Source organism: Nicotiana tomentosiformis, chromosome 2 (assembly GCF_000390325.3).
Source record: "Nicotiana tomentosiformis chromosome 2, ASM39032v3, whole genome shotgun sequence".
Taxonomy (NCBI): Eukaryota; Viridiplantae; Streptophyta; class Magnoliopsida; order Solanales; family Solanaceae; genus Nicotiana; species Nicotiana tomentosiformis.
This window is the reverse complement of record NC_090813.1, coordinates 57,992,459-58,017,061: the sequence shown is the minus strand read 5'-3', so window position 1 is coordinate 58,017,061 and position 24,603 is coordinate 57,992,459. Positions and strand designations below refer to the sequence as shown.

The 24,603-nt window shown below is 39.5% G+C and overlaps 1 protein-coding gene across 3 annotated transcripts; it reads left to right on the top strand.

Moving 5' to 3' along the window:
- Positions 1-14,642: 14,642 nt before the first annotated feature.
- On the top strand, positions 14,643-23,781 carry LOC104108857 (E3 ubiquitin-protein ligase DIS1-like). 3 transcript variants are annotated; one of them, XM_070195399.1, is made up of 5 exons: positions 16,849-17,304; positions 18,331-20,061; positions 20,151-20,269; positions 20,368-20,840; positions 21,751-21,888. In XM_070195399.1, exons 2-4 carry the CDS (start codon positions 19,278-19,280, stop codon positions 20,827-20,829), a joined length of 1,365 nt encoding a protein of 454 aa, XP_070051500.1. In that variant the 5' UTR covers positions 16,849-17,304; positions 18,331-19,277; the 3' UTR covers positions 20,830-20,840; positions 21,751-21,888. The 3 variants fall into 3 exon arrangements, with proteins under 3 accessions (XP_070051502.1, XP_070051501.1, XP_070051500.1); XM_070195401.1 differs by lacking the exons at positions 16,849-17,304; positions 18,331-20,061; positions 20,151-20,269; positions 20,368-20,840 and adding exons at positions 14,643-14,925; positions 16,611-16,842; positions 23,174-23,781 and having other exon boundaries at positions 21,751-22,137; XM_070195400.1 differs by lacking the exons at positions 16,849-17,304; positions 18,331-20,061; positions 20,151-20,269; positions 20,368-20,840 and adding exons at positions 14,643-15,027; positions 16,611-16,842; positions 23,174-23,781 and having other exon boundaries at positions 21,751-22,137.
- The last annotated feature ends 822 nt before the right edge of the window (positions 23,782-24,603 follow it).

The window sequence follows — 24,603 nt, the reverse complement described above, 5'->3', positions numbered from 1 at the left end:
ACTCATTTCTAGCCACAATTTACACTACCGCCCCGCGGCATGCCCAGCGGGGCGCGGAGCGCTAGTCCAAAAAGAGGCCAAAAATCATATTTTGGCACGTTCTGAAATTTCCTACATGCGCGATGTATGGGGCGGCGCGACATGCGGCGCGGTAGCCCAAAAATATTAGAGTGACTTTCCAATTTCGTTAAAAAGGGTTATTTTGTCCGGTTTTTATTGGGGGATGGGTTAAATACACGGGAAAAATACCATTTTCGGACTTTTGATAGAATTTCGACTTAAGGAGGCCAATGAGGCTAAGGAGGAGTTGGAAGAACACAAATACAAGGATTTCATCATTCCCTCCTCACTCAAAATCCGGGTTTGGATTGAATTTATGTTTTCCTATACTTTAGTTACATTTGGGAAGAACTTCTCCATGTCTATGGAGTAGATCCTTTTGGGTTTTGATGGATTTGGTGTATTGATGATTGTTTGTGGGTTATAACTCTATTTTTAAGTATTTGAATCGTTTTTGGAAGATTTAATTGTTGCATCTATATTCACTTGTTCTTGTATTCGAAAGATGCATAACTTGTGATATCTTTGCATTATATTGTTGGTTGAGTTCATAGATTCTTCTAAGTAATCGAAAGAGGCTAGTTGAATCATTGATTAAATCTAGTTAGGGGAATAATCGAAAGAGATTTTCCTAAACACCGATCCACTACGCATTCTTACATATCTTCACAGTACTTAAATTGGTTCATCTCGTGAGGTTAAGACTTAATCGAGAGAGGAGTTTTTGCTGAACGTTTGAACTAGTAATAGAGTAAATTCGAGAGACTCACCTAAACATTGGAAGTGAATTATCTAGAGTTAGATCACGAACAATTATCCTGCATTTATTCTGTTAAAACCTTATCCTCTTCCACTGATAAGCTTAATTGCTTATTCCTAGTTTCGATAGTCACTAGTGAATAGCTGTAGATTTTAGATTCTTAGTTAAATTTTATTATTAATCATATAAATATCAACTGTTGATCCTCCTAGATGTCAATCAAGCTAGAAACTACGAGAATAATGTTTAAATCCAATCCTTGTGGATATGATATTATATTATACTATCTTTGACTAGAGAGCAAAATTTAAGTGTGTGTTTTGCGCTCGTCAGCAATTTAGCATATAGAAAAGATTTCAAAATAGTCACGCCAACATCAACCTACAACTAATTGAAATTTAGGGTTGAGTTTTCGCTTAAATATGATCAACTACAGAACAAGCCAAAGACGTTAGATATCAAACGAAAACTTATTCTTCTCATTCATTTTCTTAATAACCTGCCTTGATATCTTTTAAATTACTGATTAATCTAATATTAATTTAGCTATTACTGAAATAAACATAAATAGTAAGCACGCTTACCGACCTTAAGCAGTTAAGCGCACTATAATAGTTTTCATTTCGAAATGCCTATTACAGACATTTGAAAAATAAATATAGAGTGCTAAATTCTAATTACACACATTTATTCTCTAACTACTATTGAGCAGTGATCTTATATGTTGAGACTGGCAGTACACCAGCATAATAGTTTACTTTAATAATCTAATACAGTAAAGTTTTTGAAGAGCATAAAATAATGAAAAGGGACAAGGGTGATGAACTGATAATGCCCTTATTTGGGAAGTCGGCCCGGGGAGAAACCAAAAGTAAATATAGAAAAAAATTAGAAAGGAAAATATAATAAAAAATTGGTGGTATCAAAATGCGGGTATGTCGGGATATTTTATGTCTTTCTAGGAAAATGGATACCTCCAGAAAAGATTTTAAGTTCAATTCATTTTTTTACTCTCGACCAACCCACAGACTTGACTTCTTAGATTTAAGGTGATTTGAGTATCTACCCCAACGATACTACTGTACCGTACCATTATGGAAGAAGATCCGAGCAAGATATGCACCTATTCAGGAATGAAAAATTATCAATCTACTTTCATTTGGTATCGTGGCCTAGGTGGAAAGGAAGGTGGGATGTGTACACTCAATAACAAAAATTAATTGTTTTCTGATTATCTATGTGTACATAATAACTTAATAATAATTGTTATTATATGTATGGGTCAAAAATTAACTCTAATATTATCAAACCTTGTTAACATTAAAAGGTATTCACAGACTACCATGTGTTATCAGTACGACTTCAATAAAGACAGGTCGAAGTGGTTCTAGAAGCGATGAAGGTTGCGGCCGAAGAGTCAGCACGAATCAAGATCGAGAAGTCATCGTAGATCAGGGTCGAAGTCGAGCATCCTAAACAGAGTTATAACAACTAGTTTTAGGATAGGATATAAAAGAGAATATTCTAATGGATATTCTATGTACTTGTACTATTAGTGTTTTTAGGAATATGTTCCCTATAAATAGAAAGAGACATAATGATATGAGGACATAAGATATTCACTTATAAGAAAACACAATGACTTTATTAAGAGAATTAGACCCTATTGCAAACATACGAAAAATACCTTTTTGCTAAGATTCTTGCCTAACTTTTCTACTCGATCCAAGAACAACCTGAATATTCAAAGGCCCATCAATCATTCCTCATTGTCAGAAGGAATATCAACAGATCTTACCCCTTTTCGGGTGACTCATATGTTCTTATTTACATAAATACATACATTGATATTTATTGTTAGTTAATGCTATCCCACTACCTTTGATCATTAAATATTGTTTATATTGTTCATATTTATTGTCATCCGAGTTAACACACACGTATTATTTTATTACAAAATAAGTTATCTCATCTTTTGGATATTAACATTAACTAAGATTGACTCTTCTTTATTTAAATCTAATTGGTTGGACCAAGATCTATATTTTGGGTCAAACAGTTTGGCGCCGTTTGTGGGGACTTCATAGCTAATTTTTTAGTTTCCTTTAGATCTACAGCTCACGTGAGTCACTAACCTAAGAAACCCCAAGTTCTTTCTCTTTCTTTGCACGTACGGAAACCTACATGGCAGGTAACCAAGGAGATAGGACTAAAGTGACAGGTGATTTCCCTGACAACCTCATGAACGCTATAATGAGAGATGTGAAACACGAGGCAATGATGTGAAACCCACTGCCTCCCCCATGTGCGGCAGTTCGCCTCCCCCATTGTAGCATAACAAAACCAAATGGAAAAAGGGCCTCCACGTCCACAGGAGAAGGGACGCCACCGACCATGAAAAAGCTCCTCAAAGCGTGGTTGACCGATACACTAGTAAGCATTCTCAACAAACCCACTCTATGCATGACTATAGAGACTGCAAGAGCCCATATAGTGCAACGAGCAGACGAACAAGGCGACTAACCAGACTCTCCAACACCAGGTATAACTCACAATGTTACTAACAATGTAGGTGACAACGTCCTCGTCGTTGTTCTAAAGAGGATGGAAGAAATGGAGAATGAAAATAAAGCGCTCAGAGATCAAATGAAAGAACACCAAGAATGAGTCAATAAGATACCGGGAGCCCCTAAGCTACTGCAAAAGAGGGACACTGGTAGATTCGTAGAGCAGCCGTATAACTAGGAAGCAGCCCTGCATGCCATACCAAAGAACTTCAAAATGTTGTCGTATCTCAGGATATACGACGGAACGATTGACCCCGAAGATCACGTGACTCATTATTTCACCCCCGTGAAGGGCAGCAGCCTCACCAAGGAACAAGTGTCCTCTATATTGCTGAAGAAATTTGGCAAAACCCTTACCGGAAGGGGGGGAATTAACATGGTACTCATAGCTACCAGCCCGCTCCATAGAAACCTTCAAAGAAATGGTCGATAAGTTTGTAACGGCACATGCCGGAGCCAAGAAAGTCAAAATAAAAGTAAACGACATATTTTCCATCAAGTAGTCCTTGGGAGAAGGACTAAGGAACTTCCTCACCCGATTCAATAGGGTAAGGATGACCCTGCCAAACGTGTCCAAGGGGATGGCGGTCGCGGCGTTTCAGAACGGGTTGAGTAGAGAGGGTTCAAGAGCGACCAGAAAACTGCTGAGCCGGTTGATGAAATATCCTCCAATCACTTGGGATGAAATCCACAGTGCTTACTGTGCCGAAGTCCGAGTAGATTATGATGACCTCAACAGACCAACTCGACGACTCGTCTCGTTACAAGCCGAGCCCAGAAAAGAATGAAGATATAACATAAAGAGGGATCACCCAGTCTCACGACCCAACATGGAACGACATCAGCCATACACTAGGGGGCTCGCCCCGCCTTCTTTCCGCTATGATGAAGGCCCATCCAAGCCGAGAACATAGACTCACCAGAATGAGAGAGGTATGTTCCCCTTATTATCTGCTCATAATTTTTGTGTGTCAACTACAGAAATAGTCTATGCCTTGGAAAAACTCGAAACGAAGGTGAAATGGCTGCCCAAGATGAGGTCGACCCGAGCACCAGAAAATCTAACGCCATCTACGAATTCCACCAGGAGCGCAGACACAAGACAAAAGACTGCATTGCTCTCAGGCAAGAGGTTGTGAATATGTTGCAGCAAGGACACCTCAAAGAGCTGTTGAGCGACAAAGGGAGAAACAACTTTGCCAGGGGACGTGAACGCCAAGGCCCACGAAAACCACTGTCACCAGCTCGCACTATCAACATGATCATTGGTGGCAGTGACGATGCCTCCGTCAATGACATTAAATTCACTACCACTCACAAGCTCAAAATATCTATCACCCACGAACGGTATGACGAACTCGAATAAAGTATCATCTTCGACGAGTCAGATACCGACGATTTGACTTTCCCTCACAATGATGCTCTCGTAATTACTTTGTGCATTTTAGATACTGATGTAAAACGTATCATGGTGGATGATGGGAGTGGAGCGTGCATTATTCATCCCTAATTCCTCACCCAGATGAGAGTCGAGGACAAGATAGCCACACTATATCACACTAACCGATTTTAATAATGTAGTTGAACGGACATCAGGAGAAATTACACTCTCCGTCTTGGACGGCGGCATAACGCTGGAGACGATATTCCACATCATGGACCAGGCCACCACATATAATGCCATAGTAGGATGACAATGGATATATACCATTAGAGTCGTCCCCTCTAACTTATACCGAGTAATCAAATTCTAACATCTTGGGAGATATTCAGCATACGGGGAGAACAACGCACGTCCCGGGAATGCTACCGCAACGCATTAGACAGCACAACAACCCAACAGAAGAAAGATAAGAAAAAAGAGGCATAGCAATCAACAGGGCCGAGATCGACACTAGAAGAGACCAGGGACGTCATCATGGATCCCGAAACGGTTGAAGCCGTGGACTCGACTATAGAGGACCTCGACCATGTTCAATTAGATCCTAGCGGCTACAGCAAAGGGCCTACATCGGCTGCAAACTCCGAGAACCAGGTAAATTTAGTCAATTCTTAATTAATGCAAATTTGTTTGCCTTCAGCCATGCAGATATGCCGGACATCTCCAAGGAGATCGCCACGCATAAACTAAACGCCGATCCACTCTACCCACCCGGTAAGGTAGGTTAGACAAAAATCCAACCCCGCCATCAACAATGTCGTCCACGAGGAGGTGGAGAAGCTATTAAAAAATAGCTCCATCAGAGAGTCGAAATACCCCAAGTGGATCACCAATGTAGTGATGGTCAAAAAGAAAAATGGGAAATGGCGTATATGTGTAGACTTCACAGACTTGAACAAAGCGTGCCCGAAGGATTCGTTCATGTTACCACATATTGACCAACTCATCGACGCAATGGCCGGGCATGAGCTGTTGAGTTTTTTGAACATGTACTCGGACTATTACTAGATACTTATGAAAGAAGAGGACCATGAGAAAACCACATTCATCACCCACCAAGGAACATATTGTTATAGGGTCATGCCATTTAGGCTGAAGAACGCATGAGCTACCTATCAAATACTGGTCACGAAAATGTTCAAAGATCGGCTTGGCAAGACCATGGAGGTATATGTCGACAACATGCTGGTCAAATCCGTAAAGACGGAGGACCATATCGACCATTTGAAGGAAGTTTTTGACATAATGAGACGGTACGGAATGAAACTAAACCCAGAGAAATGCATGTTTGGCGTAGCCTCGGGAAAGTTCTTGGGCTTTTTAGTGTCACAACGGGGGATCGAAGTCAACCCAAACCAAATCAAAGTTATCGAAGGGATACCGGAGCTCCTGACTACCAAGAAGCAAGTCCAAAGGTTGACTGGTCGAATCGTCGCCCTATCGAGATTCATATCGCTGTCATCTGAAAGATTTCACAGATTTTTTGGCGTACTCAAAAAGGATAACGGCCTCGAGTGGACGCCCGAGTGTGTACAAGCTCTATGAGAACTGAAGGTGTATCTGTCATTACCACATTTGCTCTCAAAGGCTCAGACCCGGGAAACATCTCCTCATTTACCTAGCCATCTCCGAAGTGGCAGTAAGTGAGATCCGAGAAAGTAAAAGTATGCAATCTCATTTTTATTACAGTAACAAAACACTCGTCGACGCCGAGAAGAGGTACCCACACCTCGAGAAACTAACCTTGGCACTTATCATAGATTCACAAAAGCTTAGACCCTATTTCCAGTGCCACCCTATCTCGGTCGTTACCAACTTTCCTCTGAGATGAATTTTACATAAACCCGAATTATCGGGGAGGCTGGCCAAGTGGGCCATCGAGCTAAGCGAGCACGATATCATATATCAACCGCGAACAACGATAAAGTCGCAAGTTCTCGGTGACTTCGTCACAAAGATAATGCCTGAGATCGAGAAGGAAGCTGTCCAAGCTTCTCTCCAAACACAAGACCTCTGGGTCCTATACACCGACGGCGTATCCATCACTTCCAAATTCGGACTGAGACTCGTACTCGAGGTCCCTACCGGTGAAGTAATTCGCCAATCTATAAGATGCCCAGACATGACTAACAACGAGGCCGAGTATAAGGCCGTAATTGCAGGATTGAGACTAGCACTAAACTATGGGGCAAAACGGTTAAAACTCTGCTGTGATTCTCAGCTCGTAGTCAACCAAGTCACAGGGACTTTCCAAATCAAAGAACAAAGGTTGCAAACATATCAGACCTAGATCTGTAAGTTGCTGCCCCAGTTCGACAAATGCCAGATCGACCATATCCCGCGTGCGTAGAATGTTGAAGCGGATGACCTCGTTAAATTGGCCGTAGCCACCAAAAGCCTCATAGCTGGGGATAAAAGTGTAGTCCACCTCCTCAACTTGTCGCTAGACCAAATCGAGGTAAGTTTAACCTGGGATTGGCGCAATCATATTATCGCCTACTTGCAGGACGACACACTCCCAAACGACAAGAAGGAAGCCAAAAAACTAAAAATGCAGGCAACCAGATAAAACCTCCTCCACAGCGACCTATACAAGAGGACATACGACGGCCCTCTGGCAAAATGTTTAGGCCCAAACCAAACCTAGCGCGTCCTCGAATAAGTCCATTAAGGCCATTATAGCGCTCATTCCGGCAATCGAGCGCTCGTTAGATGTCTCATACGGGCATGATACTACTAGCCCACTATGAAAAAAAGATGCCAGAGTTTGTGAAGAAATACGAGCAATGTCAGAAATACGCCCCAATAATTCACCAAGCATGCGGACATCTCCACTTAGTCACCTCTTCGTGGCCATTCATTAATTGGAGAATGGACATTGTGGTCCCCCTCCTAGTAGGGCGAGGTAGTGTATGATTTTCGCTAGTTTTAACTGACTATTTCTCTAAATGGGTGAAAGCTGCAGCGTTCGCCCAAATACACGAACGAGAGGTGATCACCTTCGTATGGAAAAACATCATCTGCCGATTCGGCCTACCCAAAGAGATCAGCTGCGATAACGGACCCTAATTCACGGGAAAGAAAACTTCTGAATTCTTCGAGAAATGGCATATTAGGAGGATAGTTTCAATCCCGTATCACCCAGCAGGTAACAGGCAGGTAGAATCCTCCAACAAGTCCATATTAAACATCATAAAGAAAAATCTCGAAAACGTTAAGGGACTGTGGCCGGAAATACTCCCAAAAGTATTATGGGCATTTAGAACCACCCCGAAGACAAGCATAGGAGAGACACCATACTCTCTAGCTTACGGAAGCAAAGCAGTCACCCCGGTCAAAGTCGGAGAAACCAGCCTAAGGTACTCCCACAAAAGCGGTACTATTAATGACAAAATTAGAAAGCAAGAACTCGACGAGATCGACGAACGAAGAGATATGGCGTACATAAGGATGGTCGCCCAAAAGAAGCAAGCGGAATGATACTACAACAAGAAAGCAAATGTCTGACCGCTCAAAGTCGGGGACTATGTACTCAAAGCCAAAACCCAAGCAAGCAAGGGTTCGTACCAACTAGAGACAATGAAAGGAAAATAATTACCTAACAATTGGAACATCAGCCATCTCAAATACTTCAACTTCTAAAAGGAAGAAGCGCCCCAAGTCGTACTCTTTTTCCCTCACTTGAGTTTTGTCCCATTAGGGTTTTCTCAAGGAGGTTTCTAACGAGGTGATGAAAGGGACACTTCGAATTGAAGTATGCGAAGGAAGGACTATTTTCTCTTTCATTACCTAACTCCTCAATAATCTCCAAGTCGAACAATGAAGGGACTAGATAGACTGGGACTAGGACTGAAATGCCAGCCAAATGCCCAAAGCTTGTAACTTTCTCCAATCATGTAATCAGAACAACAATGTCAAAGTAATAGAAACTTACGCTTATAAAAACCGCCTTAAAAAAGGTTAAGTTCGACCCAGCTCGAACAACACCTATCGGCCCTCGGTCACACCTCAATAAAAGGTCAAGTTCGACCCAGCTGAACAACACATATCGGCCCTCGGTTGCACCTTAACAAAGGTTAAGTTTGACCCAGCTCGAACAAACACCTATCGTCCCTCGGCCGTACCTCAATAAAAGGTCAAGTTTGACCTAGCTCTAAAAATACCTATCGGCCCTCGGTCGCACCATAACAAAGGTTAAGTTCGACCCAGCTCGAACAAACACTTATCGGCCCTCGGTCGCACCTTAACAAAAGGTTAAGTTTGACCCAGCTCGAACAAACACATATCGACCCTCGGTCGTACCTTAACGAAAGGTTAAGTTCGACTCAGTTTGAACAACACCTATCAGCCCTCGCCCACAACCAAACAAAAGGTTAAGTTCGATCCATCTCGAACAACACCTATCGGCCCTCGGTCACACCTTAATAAAAAGTCAAGTTCAACCCAGCTCGAACAACACCAACAAAAGGTTAAAATTTGACCAAGTTCGAACAAACACCTTCTGGCCCTCGGCCGCGATTTAAATAGGTTAAAATTTGACCAAGTTTAAATAACATCTATCGTCCCTTAGCCACATTTCGATAGAAGGTTAAACTTAACCGAACAAGAAGTAAGTCCGACCAAGTTTAAACCTAACTGATCGAACCTTAGATATACTCGATCTGTGTGGACAAATGGGTGATCCAACCCATAGCTATTCAACCCAAAGACTACGACCAGTCAAAGAACGATAGCAAAAGTATGATGGAGCAAAACACGCAAAGTACATGAACAAATCACGGCAAATAAGAAAGGCATAAATGAAAGCAAAAACCAACTTTAATATTTATAAAGAAAGGTTTCTTACAAAGGCTCTTGAAGACGCCATCAAAAATACATAAAATTATAAAAACAAACTATTGTTGGCCATCGCCATCACGACCCACAGCGTCCTCACCGGTTCGGTCTTCAATGTCATCACCGACCCGATCTTTAGCGCCCTCTCCATCCTCGTCGGAGGGTAAATAGAATCGTACCAGGCCTCATCCTCAAGGTCATCTATAGCATCCTCTCTGTCCTCATCTTCTTCACCAGGGTGAGGTGTAGTCGGGTCGTAGCCACAAGCAACCCGAGCCTCGTGAACCTTGACCCGAGTATCCTCAAAGTGTGCGGTAGGAATAGAGCCCGCCACATGCAACTCATGAAGCACATCCAGTCGGGCCTCGGCATGAATCCGTTCTTCATACAGCTCACATGGGACGTCGGGGAAGCCAGAAGCCGTAAATGAAGAAGGTCGTGCAAGAATTTTGGCCTTCTCGACCTATAGAGCAGCAACTCGATCATAAAGATCGGAGGCCTCTTTTTCTAACTCCCCAATCCTTTCATCGAGTCGTTCTTCTTTAGCCCTTATCATCGACAAGTCATTTTCTCGCTCAGAATAAAGGGTACGGTTTGCCAATTTAAGGAACTCCACCCTCCTCCGAGCCTCTGACCGAGCAGACTCCGCCTCATCAAGCTCATCCTTTTTCTCGGCGACCTCGCCACTGAGAGCCTCCACCTTGAACTGGCACTCTTCAAGTTGGCCTCGCAGCTGGACCAATTGGGCTTGGCGATCACTGCATTGGGCCTCTACGTCCTTACTAAGATCAAGCTCATCCTCTTTGCTCCTCAACGTCCCTTCAAATATTTTACATTTCTCCACAACTTGCATCAGCTCCTCGTCCCTCTTCTTTAAGTCCTCCCTCAGGACCCACACATCGCTGACTTCGCGAAGCCGACACTAGAGCTCCTGGTACTTCCTAAGGCACGTTGTATACTTGTCTTTCAACATCACATAAATTTTTTTACATCTCCTCTCTCGTCAAGCACTCTCAATCTCTAGAATAACCCTCTACAAAACAAAGAAAAGGAGTTAGAACTTACAAAGAAACTAAAGCATAAGGAAAAGAACAGATGATAGTCGTATTTACCCGGAGAGCTAGACCAACAATGTTATTCGACAAAGTGCTATCATTTATTATCTCGAGGTTCGTACCCTCAACTTCAGAATAAAGAGGACCAAGGACAGGGACTACTCCCTCGGTATTTACAAGCAGATTATGATCCGTTGGGATCGTAATAGTTCTGGAGACCCCTTCCAACCTCACCTCGAGTTGATTAAGTCCCTCGTCGATCATCCTCAACTCGTCTAGATCCATATCGAAGTCAGACCCGGCATACTCTTTAGCAATAGCCTTGTCTCTGCCATCAGTAGAAGAGGGAACATCCACTGTAACCCTAGAATACGAAGCCTCTTCTTACCTCGAAAGTGCGAGGCCGTCGTCAGGCATCCCAACTTCGATCGTCTCCCCCAAACGACGCATCAATGCACTCACGTTCATATCCTCCAAGTGCGGGTCCTCGGAGCCCACCCCAGTGCTCTCTCCAACATGTATTATGGTTGTCTCTCAAAGAACAAAGTCGCCTTCTTCCAAGTCGACGGCTACTGCCTTTCTCCTCCCGCATCCACGGCTCTCCTCTTACGAGGTATTAGACTACTATCCTTATGAGAGATATCGTCTTCCTCATCAATCAGTGAAAAGAGTTGAGGAGCAGAACCAACGGACATAACAGAGGCAGGCTCTTAGACTGCGGCAGCCGGGGGAGGGGTCGGCACAAAAGCGGCTATAGTCACAATAGGGGCAGAAGCCTTCCTCTGAAAGGATGGCACCAGTGTCAGGATCCTTCGAGCAAATAGAAAAAGTTACCTGTCAAAGGAAGAGTCGGTCTGAACTTCTTGATGAAGCTAGGCCAGTCGCGGATCCCTACGACGTGAGGGGGGATTTGCTCGAACCAGTCAGATATGCGCATGACTAAAATGGGAGGTTGATTGTTGGCTACAAGGAAATGAAAAGTCCTTCAACTAATTCCGAGCAAGTAAAAGAACGCAAACAAAAAACAAGCACTTACGTGTGTTATTCCAAGCCTCGGGAAAGCCATCGGCGTTAGCCACCACGTCTTCGGTCCTGACATAGAAAAAATTAAATCAGAACTAGCGATTGGCGACTGGTTTTATCGTCCCTCTTCATCACCAAACATTTGCCTCCACGATGGTGAAGATTCAACATCGTTCCCCTATAGAAGCTAGGGGCGAAGAGATGAACCAAATGCTACAACATCAGCTCGACCCCGGCCAACTCGATAAATTTGGTCAGCATTCTAATAATTTTGGAGACATATGGCGCAAGCTGAGCAGGGTAGACGCCGTAGTGACGACATAATTCCTCCACTAACGGAAGGAGGGGGAAGGCATAACCGATGAGGAAGGGATAAGCATATAGAGCGCAGTATCCGGGGCGATGAACCTGCACCACGTCTTTACCAGCTAGGATCGGTTCGATATGGTTTGGAAGGCCGAACTTGGCCTTGATTCCGCCAATTCTTTAGACATCATCGTCGATAAGAAAATCCTAGGCGCGGCGTCCGGTGATTTAGTAAGGTCAGACCTAATGTTAGGATTACGGGGTATTATTTTCTCCACTAACGGGAATGCTTCATTATCAACAATGGTGGAAGCACCCTCCCCATGAGAAGGAAACACAACTGCCAAAGGAGCAACGCAACTCCTTTCACCAGTATTTGATGGTAAGATAGACATGATGCAAAGTAATAAAGAAGAATAACAAGGGGGAAAGAATGGGATGAAGTAGAGGAATAGAGTGAGGAAAGGAAGTTCAGAGAGGGAAATGGCAAGAAGAAGGATGGTGCTCTAAAAAGTTAGAAGAAACAAACTTCAAACTCAAGTCCAAAAACCTCTATTTATAAAGATCATGGCACTAAACTCGAAAATGGCTCGTCATAATTGGCACCGAAATCGAAACGGCAGATCCGATTAAGGGTCACGCACGAATCGAGGTAGCGTATCGGGAATATGCGTCATAATGATGCCTTATGTCATGACGTCATTCTAATCCTTGGACATGATAACTCCAACAAATCGCCTGGGAAACTTGAGGTATTTGAAATATGCGGTCCACAGAGGGCCACGTGGCCCATTCGACACGACGTTTACGACTCTTGCAGCTTACTCGATAATTTCGACGAAAAATGACATTATCCGCTCATCAAGCTCACCTGCGAGGACGACCTCAATAAGCGGAGGGACTAACTCTATGTGTCAAAAAATATCTATAATATGATCAAACCATGTTAACATTAAGGAGGCATTCACAGACTGCCATGTATTATCAGTACGACTTCAATAAAGACCCGCCCAAGGTCGAAGTGATTCCAGAAGCGATGAAGGTTGCGGTCGAAGAGTCAGCAAGGATCAAGTTCGAGAAGTAGTCATAGATCAAGGTCGAGGTCGACTATCCTAGACAGAGTTATAACGGCTTGTTTTAGGATATGATACAAAAGAGAATATTTTAGTGGATATTCTCTGTACATGTACTATTAGGGTTTTAGGAATATGTTCCCTATAAATAGAAAGAGACATAATGATATGAGACATAATATATTCACGTGTAAGAAAACACATTGACTTTATTAAGAGAATCGGACCCTATTGCAAACATGCGAAAAATACCTTTTTGCTAAGATTCTTGCCTAACTTTTCCACTCGATCCAAGAACAACCCGAATGTTCAAAGGTTCATCAATCATTACTCATTGTCAGAAGGAATATCAACAGATCTCACCCCTTTTCGAATGACTCATGTGCTCTTATTTACATAAATATCATCCATTGCTATTTATTGTTAGTTACTCCCTCCGGTCCACAATAAGTGACCAATTTGCTTTGGGCACACCCATTAAGGAAATATAATATTCTAGAAAAAATAGTTAGTGTGACTAAACTACCCTTAATTAAATATTCTGGTATAGTTAATGTGAGGAGTAAAAGACTTTTTAGAGATACGTACATAAGGGTAATTTTGAAAAAACACATTGAATTTTTTCTTGATTATATAAATGAACACTTATTTTGGACCAAAATAAAAAAGCAAATTGATCACTTATTGTGGACCGGAGGGAGTAATGATATCCACTCCCTTTGAGTCATTAAATATTGTTGATATTGTTCATATTTATTGTCATCCGACTTAATACACACATATTATTTTATTACAAGTTATCTCATATTTTGAATATTATCATTAGCACGGATTGACTCTTCTTTATTTAAATATAATTGATTGGACCAAAATCTGTATTTTGGGTCAAACATTATATCCATAGAATTTAATGAAATTATTAATTTAGGTGGTAATTTACAAATTATTTATTTTTGAATCACATTTTAAAAGCTAGTGAACGTAACGGCTGACAGTAATAGTGATAAGCAATGATGATTGTACGATTTTGGCTAATCATATTAATCGCGGTTGGCGAAGAAGATGAGCATGGTAATTGTGCAATAATAACTAGTGGTAGCCAGAAGGTGATGGTTGTGCGGTGGTGATGAAATGCACAATAGAGGTGATTCGGTGAAAGTTAGTGCTGTTGTGACTAGTGGTGGATATGGTTGGTGAGGCGGTTGTGCCGTTGATTGGTAGTAGAAGTATTTTTTAAAAATTTCAATCGAAAAAGCTTTTCTTTGAAAACACCCTCAAAACCTTTGTTCAAAAAATATATTTTTAAAAAATTGCAAAATTAAAAAGACATATTTATCACAAAAATATTTTCAAGATCTCTAAAAGATTTCTACAAAGAAAATACCACCTAAATAACTCTATAATCTGCCGTTCAAATAGAGCTGTTTAAACTTTAAACCGATCGATGGGATTTATTAAACTCTTAATACTGCAGGCAGTCGACGTCGTTTTAGGGACACTCTCTCTTTCTTCTTAACCCAAAAAAAATCCCATTTGGCGCCCATTGCCTATTCCCCTCAACCCCTGTTTGGCTTTGTTTCCGTCCAATTTCCAAAACAGGGCCCCCCAAATTTTGCAGTTTCCAAAGTTCTCTTTCTTCTCGTTTGTTACTTGTATTCTCTCGAGAACTCTTGCACACGCTCCCCGTCCCCACCCGCCCCTCCTCCTTCAGCTTTAATTTGAAATTTGAAAATTTCCATTTTTCTCCAGAAATATATACTCTCTCTGGAAGTCAAATTCCCGCATTAGTCGTCAGCTATCCCTGGTACTTTCTTCATGTTTCCCATTTTGCCTCAGCCTTCTTTAGGGTTTAACCTATTCTTAATGGGGTTTTGTGATTATAGATCCGTGTCGGCTTAAAACCTAGGTATTCATTTTCGATTTCCTTTTGTTTCCCACTTGAAAATGCTCTTTCAAGTAAGTTATATGTATGTTTTTGCGAATTTAATGTGTGATTCTTTCTGGGGTATTTTTTTTTTATGTGTTTTTTCGCAAAGAAGGTATAATTGAAATAGTGAATTAGTGATGTTTAAGATGCTCATGTCACTCTATCAAATGTGACATTTTGGATTGTTTCCCAATCTGACTTATTAAGTGGAAATTTTTGTTTTGCGAAATGACTTTTTTCAAGTCCAGCATTATCTTCTGTTTTTATGGCGTATACAGTGCTGCCAAGTTCACTGTAAATATTTGATTTGTAAATGGAGATTTCTATATCTTTCTTGTCCTTTTAGTTGGAGCCATGAGCTATAAGCTACAATCACACCACTAAATAACAACATTCGGAGCTTGCTAGATAAAAAGAAATTTAATATCTGATTCCTTGGGCTACCCGGGGTGTGGCGTAATGGCAACCTATAATGGACCATAGGAGATCACGGTTCTAATTCTAGCATAGGCAAAAAGGAAAAACTTAGGTGGTTTCCTTTCGTCTTTCTAAGTCTTGGTAGGCAGAGATCCTCGGTATATGTGCTGGTGGAAGGTATCAAGTACTCAATGGGCTAGTCGAGGTGTGGCAAGTTGACATGTATGCCACCTTTGTCTAAAAATTATTTGATTCTTCAGATTGCAGATATCATAGAAGAGTGTCCTGGTGTTTAGATTGATTTTGCCTTCTTCAATGGCTCATTTTTCCGGGAACTAAATAAGAAATTCGTTGGTGCAATGCGTGTCACGCAATACATGCATGACTGTAATTGTAGATTCAAATAGTATTACTTTTACTATAGAAAGGCTTGGAAAATCTTAAAATGCTTAGAGTTAGATGCTTAATGTTGTGCTTGGGACTTGGAGATTGTTCTGGTTTTCAGATTGTCTAGGGAAGTTGTTTGGAGAATTACATACATCTCCGTCTTCTCTCAAAAGATGCCTGATATTCTGATTCCGATATGGATATAGACAATGTAAACATAGAAAGCAAAAGTGATAGCAAGACCTGCGAGTAGATTTAAACAATTGCCTGGAAAAGCACTTGCAAGAGGTTTTGTTTTCTGCAGGTTTCTGTGACAATGGTGCTCACGTCCTATATCTTATGTTCGTAAATCGCTGAAATTCAACTAGTGTTTGAGATATGTCTTCTCCTCCAGTTCTCTCACTATCATGTCAATAAAACTTTTTGGATTGCACCTATTTGCTTAAAGTAAACAAGGAGAATAGTGTTAATATGTCAGGCATCATGAGATCTTGGAGAAGTTGTCTTTCAGTGGGTTGTCATTTTGCCTTTTGATTAGTTAAATGTTATTGTTTTGCTGTGTGAAAGTAGCTTAGTGTCTTTTAAGTTCATTATTCTGGGTTCTGTCCACTGAAGACGAAATACCCTCAAGTAACTGAGTTATATGGCATCTTACAGATGGTCTGGTCTTACTGAAATTTTTGGATGTATCCCGTTATCAACTATTACATGCTTATTTTATGTTTAACCTTATTTGATGGAATACTTGGCTTATGCAGTGATTAACCGCTTATAAGAGCAATGGCAACTGGAAGTCCTTATTTTGATGACTTGCGATGTCAATCTGAGGTCATTAATCCTCCACGAAATGAAGACTGCACGGACATAGGTGAACATATGAATGAGCTTGCTCAGCATACAACAAAACCTAATGTGACTGTTTCTAGTAGTGTTCGTGAATTATTGGAATGCCCAGTATGCTTAAATGCTATGTATCCACCCATTCATCAGGTATGATTATCTGAATTTCTTGCTGATAAATGCTGATGGGTCCCTTTACCGGCCTTTACTTAGTTACATTCTAAAAATACAATGTTTTCTCATTCACCACTTTAGAGATGGGATTTTTAATCTTTATGTCAGTGTTTAGAAAAGCGATCGCTTTGTCGCTTTAAGCGCGACGCGACGCGACCTAGTGTTGCTTCTAGCTGCCTGAGGCGACTCGACCGAGGGAAGCGCACGCTTCAATGGAGGAATCGACGAAGCGACGAAGCGAGTAAAGCGATGAAGCGATCGCTTCTGGTAAAAAAGCGCAGAGGGCCCTTTTTAAAAAAAAAAACTTTGGGTCTGTTTTTTAATTATACAAATCAGACCCTAAATCGACAAAAATTGGCCATTTCTTCTTCTCTCTTCTTCGATCGACGTCGACCAAAGCCTAGGGTTCAACTTCATCGACATTGCTGACCAGTCCAGGTAATTTTCTTCTTCTCCTTTCTTCTTCTATTTTTTTTCTTTCTTCTTTCTTTCTTCTTCTTGTTCCCGTCAGATTCTGCTTTTTTTTCTTTCTTTTTCCTTCTTTCTTCCTTCTTCTTCTTCGTTTATCTCTGACAGTCCAGTTTGCACTGTTCAGACTTCAGCGTCTTCTTCTTCCTTTTATCTCTAACCTGTCCAGATCAGATTCTGTTTTTCCCCCCTTTTATTCTTCTTATTTATTAATTTTAATATGTATTTTAGTTTATAAAATTAATTATTATTTATATATGTTATATTTTTCAGTTTATTTGATTTTTTAATGTATATTTCAGCATATAAAATTAATTATTATATATGTTATATTTTTCAGTTTATTTGATTTTTTTAATGTATATTTCAGTATATAATATTAATTATTATTTATATATGTTATATTTTCAGTTTATTTGATTAATTTTATATGTATTTCATTTTAGAAAATTAATTATTATATATATATATGTTATACTTTAGTTTATTTGATTTTTTTAATGTATATTTCAGTATATAAAATTAATTATTATTTATATATGTTATATTTTTCAGTTTATTTGATTTTTTAATGTATATTTCAGTATATAAAATTATTATTATATATGTTATATTTTCAATTTATTTGATTAATTTTATATGTATTTCATTTTAGAAAATAAATTATTATATATATATGTTATATTTTAGTTTATTTGATTTTTTTAATGTATATTTCAGTATATAAAATTAATTATTATTTATATATGGTATATTTTTCAGTTTATTTGATTTTTTTAATGTATATTTCAGTATATAAAATTAATTATTATATATATGTTATGTTTTCAGTTTATTTGAATTATTTTATATGTATTTCATTTTAGAAAATTATATATGTTATATTTTAGTTTATTTGATTTTTTTAATGTGTATTTCGATTTATAAAATTAATTATTATATATATTATATGTATTTTCAGTTTATTTGATTATGTATTTTCTTATATCTTAATAGGGATTTCAAAATGTCTCAAAGATCGAAAGATAAAGACCCGGCTTGGCGATATGGCGATAGAGTTAATGAGAAGAATACAAATATTGTATGCAAGTTTTGTAACAAGATTACAACGGGTGGAATTTATCGCTTTAAATTCCATCTTATTGGTGGCGATAGAAACGTCACAAGTTGTCCGAAATGCCCACCGGAGGTGAGGGATGAAATAAAGAATTTTGTTGAGAAGAAGAAGGAGCAAAAAAATCAAATGAGTCATCAACCATTGGTGACCAATCTTGATGATGATGATGATGATATTGAAGAATTGTCACTTCCAACTAAACATGGAAGAGATGCAATCTCTTCAAGACATGGATCGACGGGTACGAGTAAGACTAAAGGTCCTATAGATTGCTATTTCCCAAAGAAGCCGGAAGGAAAGAGCAGTGGAAAAGATGTACAAAAAATTGCTAAGGACATTTTGAGGGATCGTGCAGTTAGAGCTTTTGCACGATAGGTCTATGATGCTGGGCTCCCCTTCAATTGTGTCAACTATACTGACACTTTTGGAGACTTTATTGAGGCCGTTGGTCAATACGGACCTGGAATGAAGCCTTCCACTTATCATGAAATCAGAGGTCCTTATCTAAATAAGGAAGTGGAGGAGACTAATAAAATTGTGCAGGAACATAAAGTTGTGTGGAATAAGTATGGCTGCTCCATTATGATAGATAAGTGGACGGCAAGAACTGGGAAAATGATTATTAACTTGTTGGTGAATTCTCCCAAGGGAAGTTTGTTTCTTGAGTTCATTGATGCTAGCGACTCATCCACTGACCACATCAAAATATTCACCTTGTTTCAGAACATCATTGAAAAGATTGGCCCAAGCAAAGTTGTTCAAGTGGTTACTGATAATGCGAGTGAAAATGTGAAAGCGGGTGGCATGGTGGAAGGAGCGTACAAGAATGTCTATTGGACTCCATGTGCGGCTCATTTGTATCAACTTAATCTTCGGGGACATTTTCAAGGAAAAACCCTTCTCTACAGTTTTTGGCCAGGGCGTTAGGGTACATTCTTATATTTCTCAACGGCCCTTGTTATTGAATATGATGAGAAGATTCACCAGACAAAAAAATTTGGTGAAACCGGGCAAGACAAGGTTCTCCACTGCTTTCTTGACTTTACATAGTATCCACTTGCAAAAATCCAATTTGAGAAAGTTGTTCACTTCAGAGGAATGGAGCAAGAGTAAATTTGCAAAGGAAAGTGCGGGGAAAGATGTTGCACGCATTATTCTTTCTTTTTTTTTTTGGAATAATGTCCTTCATGCTCTTAAAATTGGTGGCCCTTTGGTTAAAGTACTCTGTTTGGTGGATGGGGAGAAAAAACCATCAATGGGCTACCTCTATGAAGCTATGGATAGGGCCAAGGAGGCTATTCAAGCATCATTCACTGATGAGCAGAAATATGCAAAGGTCTTTCAGATTATTGATGCAAGATGGAGTGAGCAACTTCATAGACCTTTGCATGCAACTGGACTTATTCTGAACCCGTCACTCTTTTATGATCAGCATGAGAATAATTCATTGGCTAGAGAAGTGTGGACAGGATTCCATGAGGTTGTTATCAAGTTGACCCCAGATGAAGACTTGCAAGAAAAGATAGTAGATCAGCTTGCTATTTACAAGGCAGCTGAGGGACTTTTTAAGCTCCGACTTGCTATTAAACAAAGAAAGACGAAGTCGCCAGGTGACAAAGTGCTTCTATATTTTATAGCTCTAACTTTAATGTATTTTTTATACTTATTAACTCTTGAATATTTTTTTTCACTTCTATAGTTGAGTGGTGGGACGAATATGGTGTAGAGACACCGGATTTACAGACTTTTGCCATCAGAGTTCTAAGTTTAACTTGTAGCTCATCCGGATGTGAAAGGAACTGGAGCGTTTTTGAACACGTGAGAAATAAAAAGAATTATTTCGTGTTTTGAGATCAAATAAATTATATCTCAATTGTGCCAACTCCTACTAATTAGTTGACACATTTTGTTTGCAGATTCATACAAAGAAGAGGAATCGACTAACTTTGAAGCGCCTCCATAATCTAGTGTTCATAAAATACAATAGAGCATTGAGGCGTCGCTACAACCACCGCAACCTAATTGATCCAATTCTTTTGGAGAATATTGATGAGGTTAATGAGTGGCTAACCGGAGTCCCCGAAAATTGTAAAGATGAAGAAGTATTTGAAGGCGACTCTAATTTCACTTGGGGTGATGTTGCGGTTGCTAGTGGAGTTGGGGAGAATCCTTATGGTTTAAGGGGGAATACTTCAAGTTCAAGCTCGATTAGGAAGGGAAAAAGTGTGGCTACTACAAGTCAATCCCTATCCCTAATTGATGAACATGAAAGTGATCATGAAGAGGAAGAGGAGGGGGAGGAGGAAGATGACGAGCAATATGAAGATAATAGAGGAATTCAAGATTTTGACAATCTTGAAGAAGAACAAGAAGAGTAGAAGAATAAGAGGTTGATTCTAGTAATTTAGTAGCTTTGATTTTGCTTGTCCTATGGTTTGTGGAGGATTTGGTGGTACCTAGTACCTACTTTTAAGTTTTTAAATTGAACTTTTTGATTATTTATAATTTTATATTGTGTCTTTGCAAGGTTTACATTATGTTTTTTAAGAATTGCGCTTCACTTTAATAAAGTGTGCGCTTCGCTTTTGAAGCGAGGCGAGCCCTTGTCGCTTTTTTGCGCTTCTCACTCTTAAAAACACTGCTTTATGTAAACAAATGCAACAACAACAACAACGACCCAGCGAAATCTCACTAGTGGGGTCTGTGGAGGGTAGTGTGTATGCAGACCTTACCCCTGCCTCGAAGGAGTAGAGAGGATGTTTCATGTAAACAAATAGAAAAGAGGAAAAAGAGAAAATAAAGGGGGGGGGGGGGGGGGAGATAGGTCTGGTTTTTCTTTTAGAATAGTGCCGGATAAAAACTTACATGTTTTTCTTTGTCTATTTTATTTTTTTAAATGAAACAAATATTCCTCCGTCTCCAAACGAGAAAAATTGTTTTATTCCCAATAGTACCATGTAAAATGGAACAGAGGGCGTAGGGGGGGGAGATAGGTCTGGTTTTTCTTTTAGAATAGTGCCGGATAAAAACTTACATGTTTTTCTTTGTCTATTTTATTTTTTTAAATGAAACAAATATTCCTCCGTCTCCAAACGAGAAAAATTGTTTTATTCCCAATAGTACCATGTAAAATGGAACAGAGGGCGTAGTGATCTATGCTCACAAACTATTACTGGTGTGATATCTTTTATACAGTTCTTCTTCTTCTTTTACAAGACGCTCCGCCCGTTATTGTTGTCCCTGTTTCTTGTCTGTGCAGTACTTAATTCTTCTCTCTCTCTCTTTTGCCCTTATTGCAGTGTTCCAACGGTCACACACTGTGTTCTGGTTGCAAACCTAGGGTGCATAATCGCTGTCCAACATGTCGGCATGAGCTTGGTAATATTCGATGCCTTGCATTAGAGAAGGTTGCTGCATCTCTTGAGCTCCCATGTAAATATCAGAGCTTTGGATGCATAGGAATCATTCCTTACTACAGCAAGCTGAAGCACGAATCTGAATGCTCTTTCAGACCCTATAATTGCCCCTATGCGGGCTCAGAGTGCACTGTCATTGGCGACATCCCATATTTAGTTGCCCATTTGAAAGATGATCACAAAGTTGATATGCATGTCGGCAGTACTTTCAATCATCGTTATGTAAAAGCAAATCCCCATGAAGTGGAAAATGCTACATGGATGCTCACCGTAAGTACTGTTGCTCTTCTTCCATTCACTGCAGATTAGCTTTTGGTCTGATTCAAAGTAGGCAACTCTAGCAAACAATTCTGAAAGTGTGCTAGATTTGTGTATAGGGGAATGTTAATAGTGTGACTTCTTTGCTGTGAAGTATGGGAGCATGAATATTATGCTGTGAGTTCAAGACTGACTCAAGTCTTTTTGTTTTTTAGTATTTGCAGTCGAGATGCTATAAGGTTCTATTTGGCATCCCTACTTTTCGCTTCTTTTGATTGGGGGGCGAAATAATGCTTTTTAAATAATAAATTCAGTTTGTTCATAATAGGAATAACAAATCAAATTCTTCACTTTCTTTTATTAGCATACTACTTGCCCATAACCTTGAAGAAAATAGAGGAAGGAGATGAGGGGAGTGGCTTGGTGGTCTTCTTGTTCATTTTTTATGGCTTGTTTTTTGTTTAGGATATTGCTTGATTACGTAAGCTGGAAAGCCATTAATGTTTTGACCGATACCCTTAATCTCAGTGGTAGATCATTTGGCTGTATGAACTGGAATATCCTTAATCTTTGGACATGAGCACTGGCATATCTTTTATGTAATTTGGCTGCCCATTGTAAAGTGGCTGTTGTTTTGTGGGCCTTTTGAATTTGGAGGATCAATTATTTGGCATCATATTCTAACGTTGTAATTTCAAAACGGATGAGGGATCTTTTCTGCATTAAAAAAAAACCTTTTGCTAAATTTGCTCTTTTAAGGAAAAGCTTGAGCCAGGAAAATTTAGCCAATGAAGATGGCAAAGATCTTTCTTTCCATGGCAAATCCCATGTACTAGGATCTTCTCGTCTCCAACAAAGTTGGCTAGCTTGGCAGATTGTTCTGTACCTACCTGGTTATATGTTATGCTGTACCTTTTTCTGTGTGCTGTCTTTTTCACTATGTGGAATCTAATCAGCGGTTTTTTAGCTGATATTGTTGCTTAACTTTTGGTCCTGTACTTTGAGTTCATATCTGGAATAATGTGGTCTCATTTTAATTTTCCTCCAGGTTTTCAGTTGCTTTGGTCAGTACTTCTGTTTACACTTTGAAGCATTTCAACTTGGAATGGCACCGGTCTATATTGCATTTTTACGGTTCATGGGTGATGATGAAACGGCAAAGAACTTTAGCTACAGTCTTGAAGTTGGAGGCAACGGAAGGAAGATGATTTGGCAAGGGGTACCAAGAAGCGTTAGGGATAGTCACCGTAAGGTTAGAGACAGTTTTGATGGCCTCATCATTCAACGTAATATGGCGCTCTTCTTTTCTGGTGGAGACCGGAAAGAATTGAAGCTTAGAGTTACTGGTAGGATATGGAAAGAACAATGATGTCGCAGGAGACTTCTTAGTACTCTTTTTTGATCTAAGAGACTTCTTAGTACTCTTTCAATCCAAGGATTAGGTTTTATTCATCTAGCAATCCATTGAAGTCTTCTGATCAATGTATTTTTCTTGAACAAGGAGCAACCTCTCTTTGCTTTTCCTTGATAAAAATACATTAGTGAGAAGTCCTAGTAATTTTGATTTTTGAGGAATGCATCTTGCTCTAGGTGGTATTGCTGACTAAAGTGTGCTACAGTGAAAGATGTCAATCCATGAAATTCTTTTTGTTGAAATATCCATTGCAGAATGCCCCTATATTCTCTTCCATAAGCTTGTTAATCAAAAGTGGGATTGGTTCAAAAATCAGGTAAATAATGTAGATTCTAACATGTTAATTTGTTATTTCCAGTGATAGAATTGTGAAATATATAGACAAATGTGAGAAGCTACTATAAATTTAGGAAGTGTGTTTGCATTATAATAATCGTGTAGTAACCAGTCAAAAGGTAACATGTTTGAGAGCATGTTCATAGTGAAACCATGTTATACATAATTCGACTTAAGACTTTATTTAGTAAGTTTTACAAATTATATGACATGTTTAAGACTATAATTTTTAAAGGATATATTTGCTATTTTATATATATCTTTATTATAGACTGCAAGAATTAGTTTTTTTTCTACATTCTTATATTTTCTAAGTTAAGATTACAAGTTTTTTAGAGAATAATTCTAAACTTTCTGCATAATTAAATTAAACTTGATGTCCTTTTACCTCAGTTGTAGGGACCAGTATGACGCAGCTTGAAGCCTTCAACCCACTGCCAGTCTGCCACATTCTCATATAATAGAATATTTTTATTTGACGGAAAAAAAAAAGAGAATTCTTTATTTAAATGATTTTATTTTACTGACAAGCCCAATTTAGGGTCCACATAAATTTCTGGCTAAGAATGCAACTGCTTTTCTCTTTCTGTCTGCCAAAAATTTGGACCACTTCGTCTTTCCCCTCCAAGCCACATATATTCTGTTTCCCATTTTTCTTTTTTCTTTATTGGGGGTAAATTACATATACACCTACTATTAATTTACCAACGTATTTTATATTACAGTCG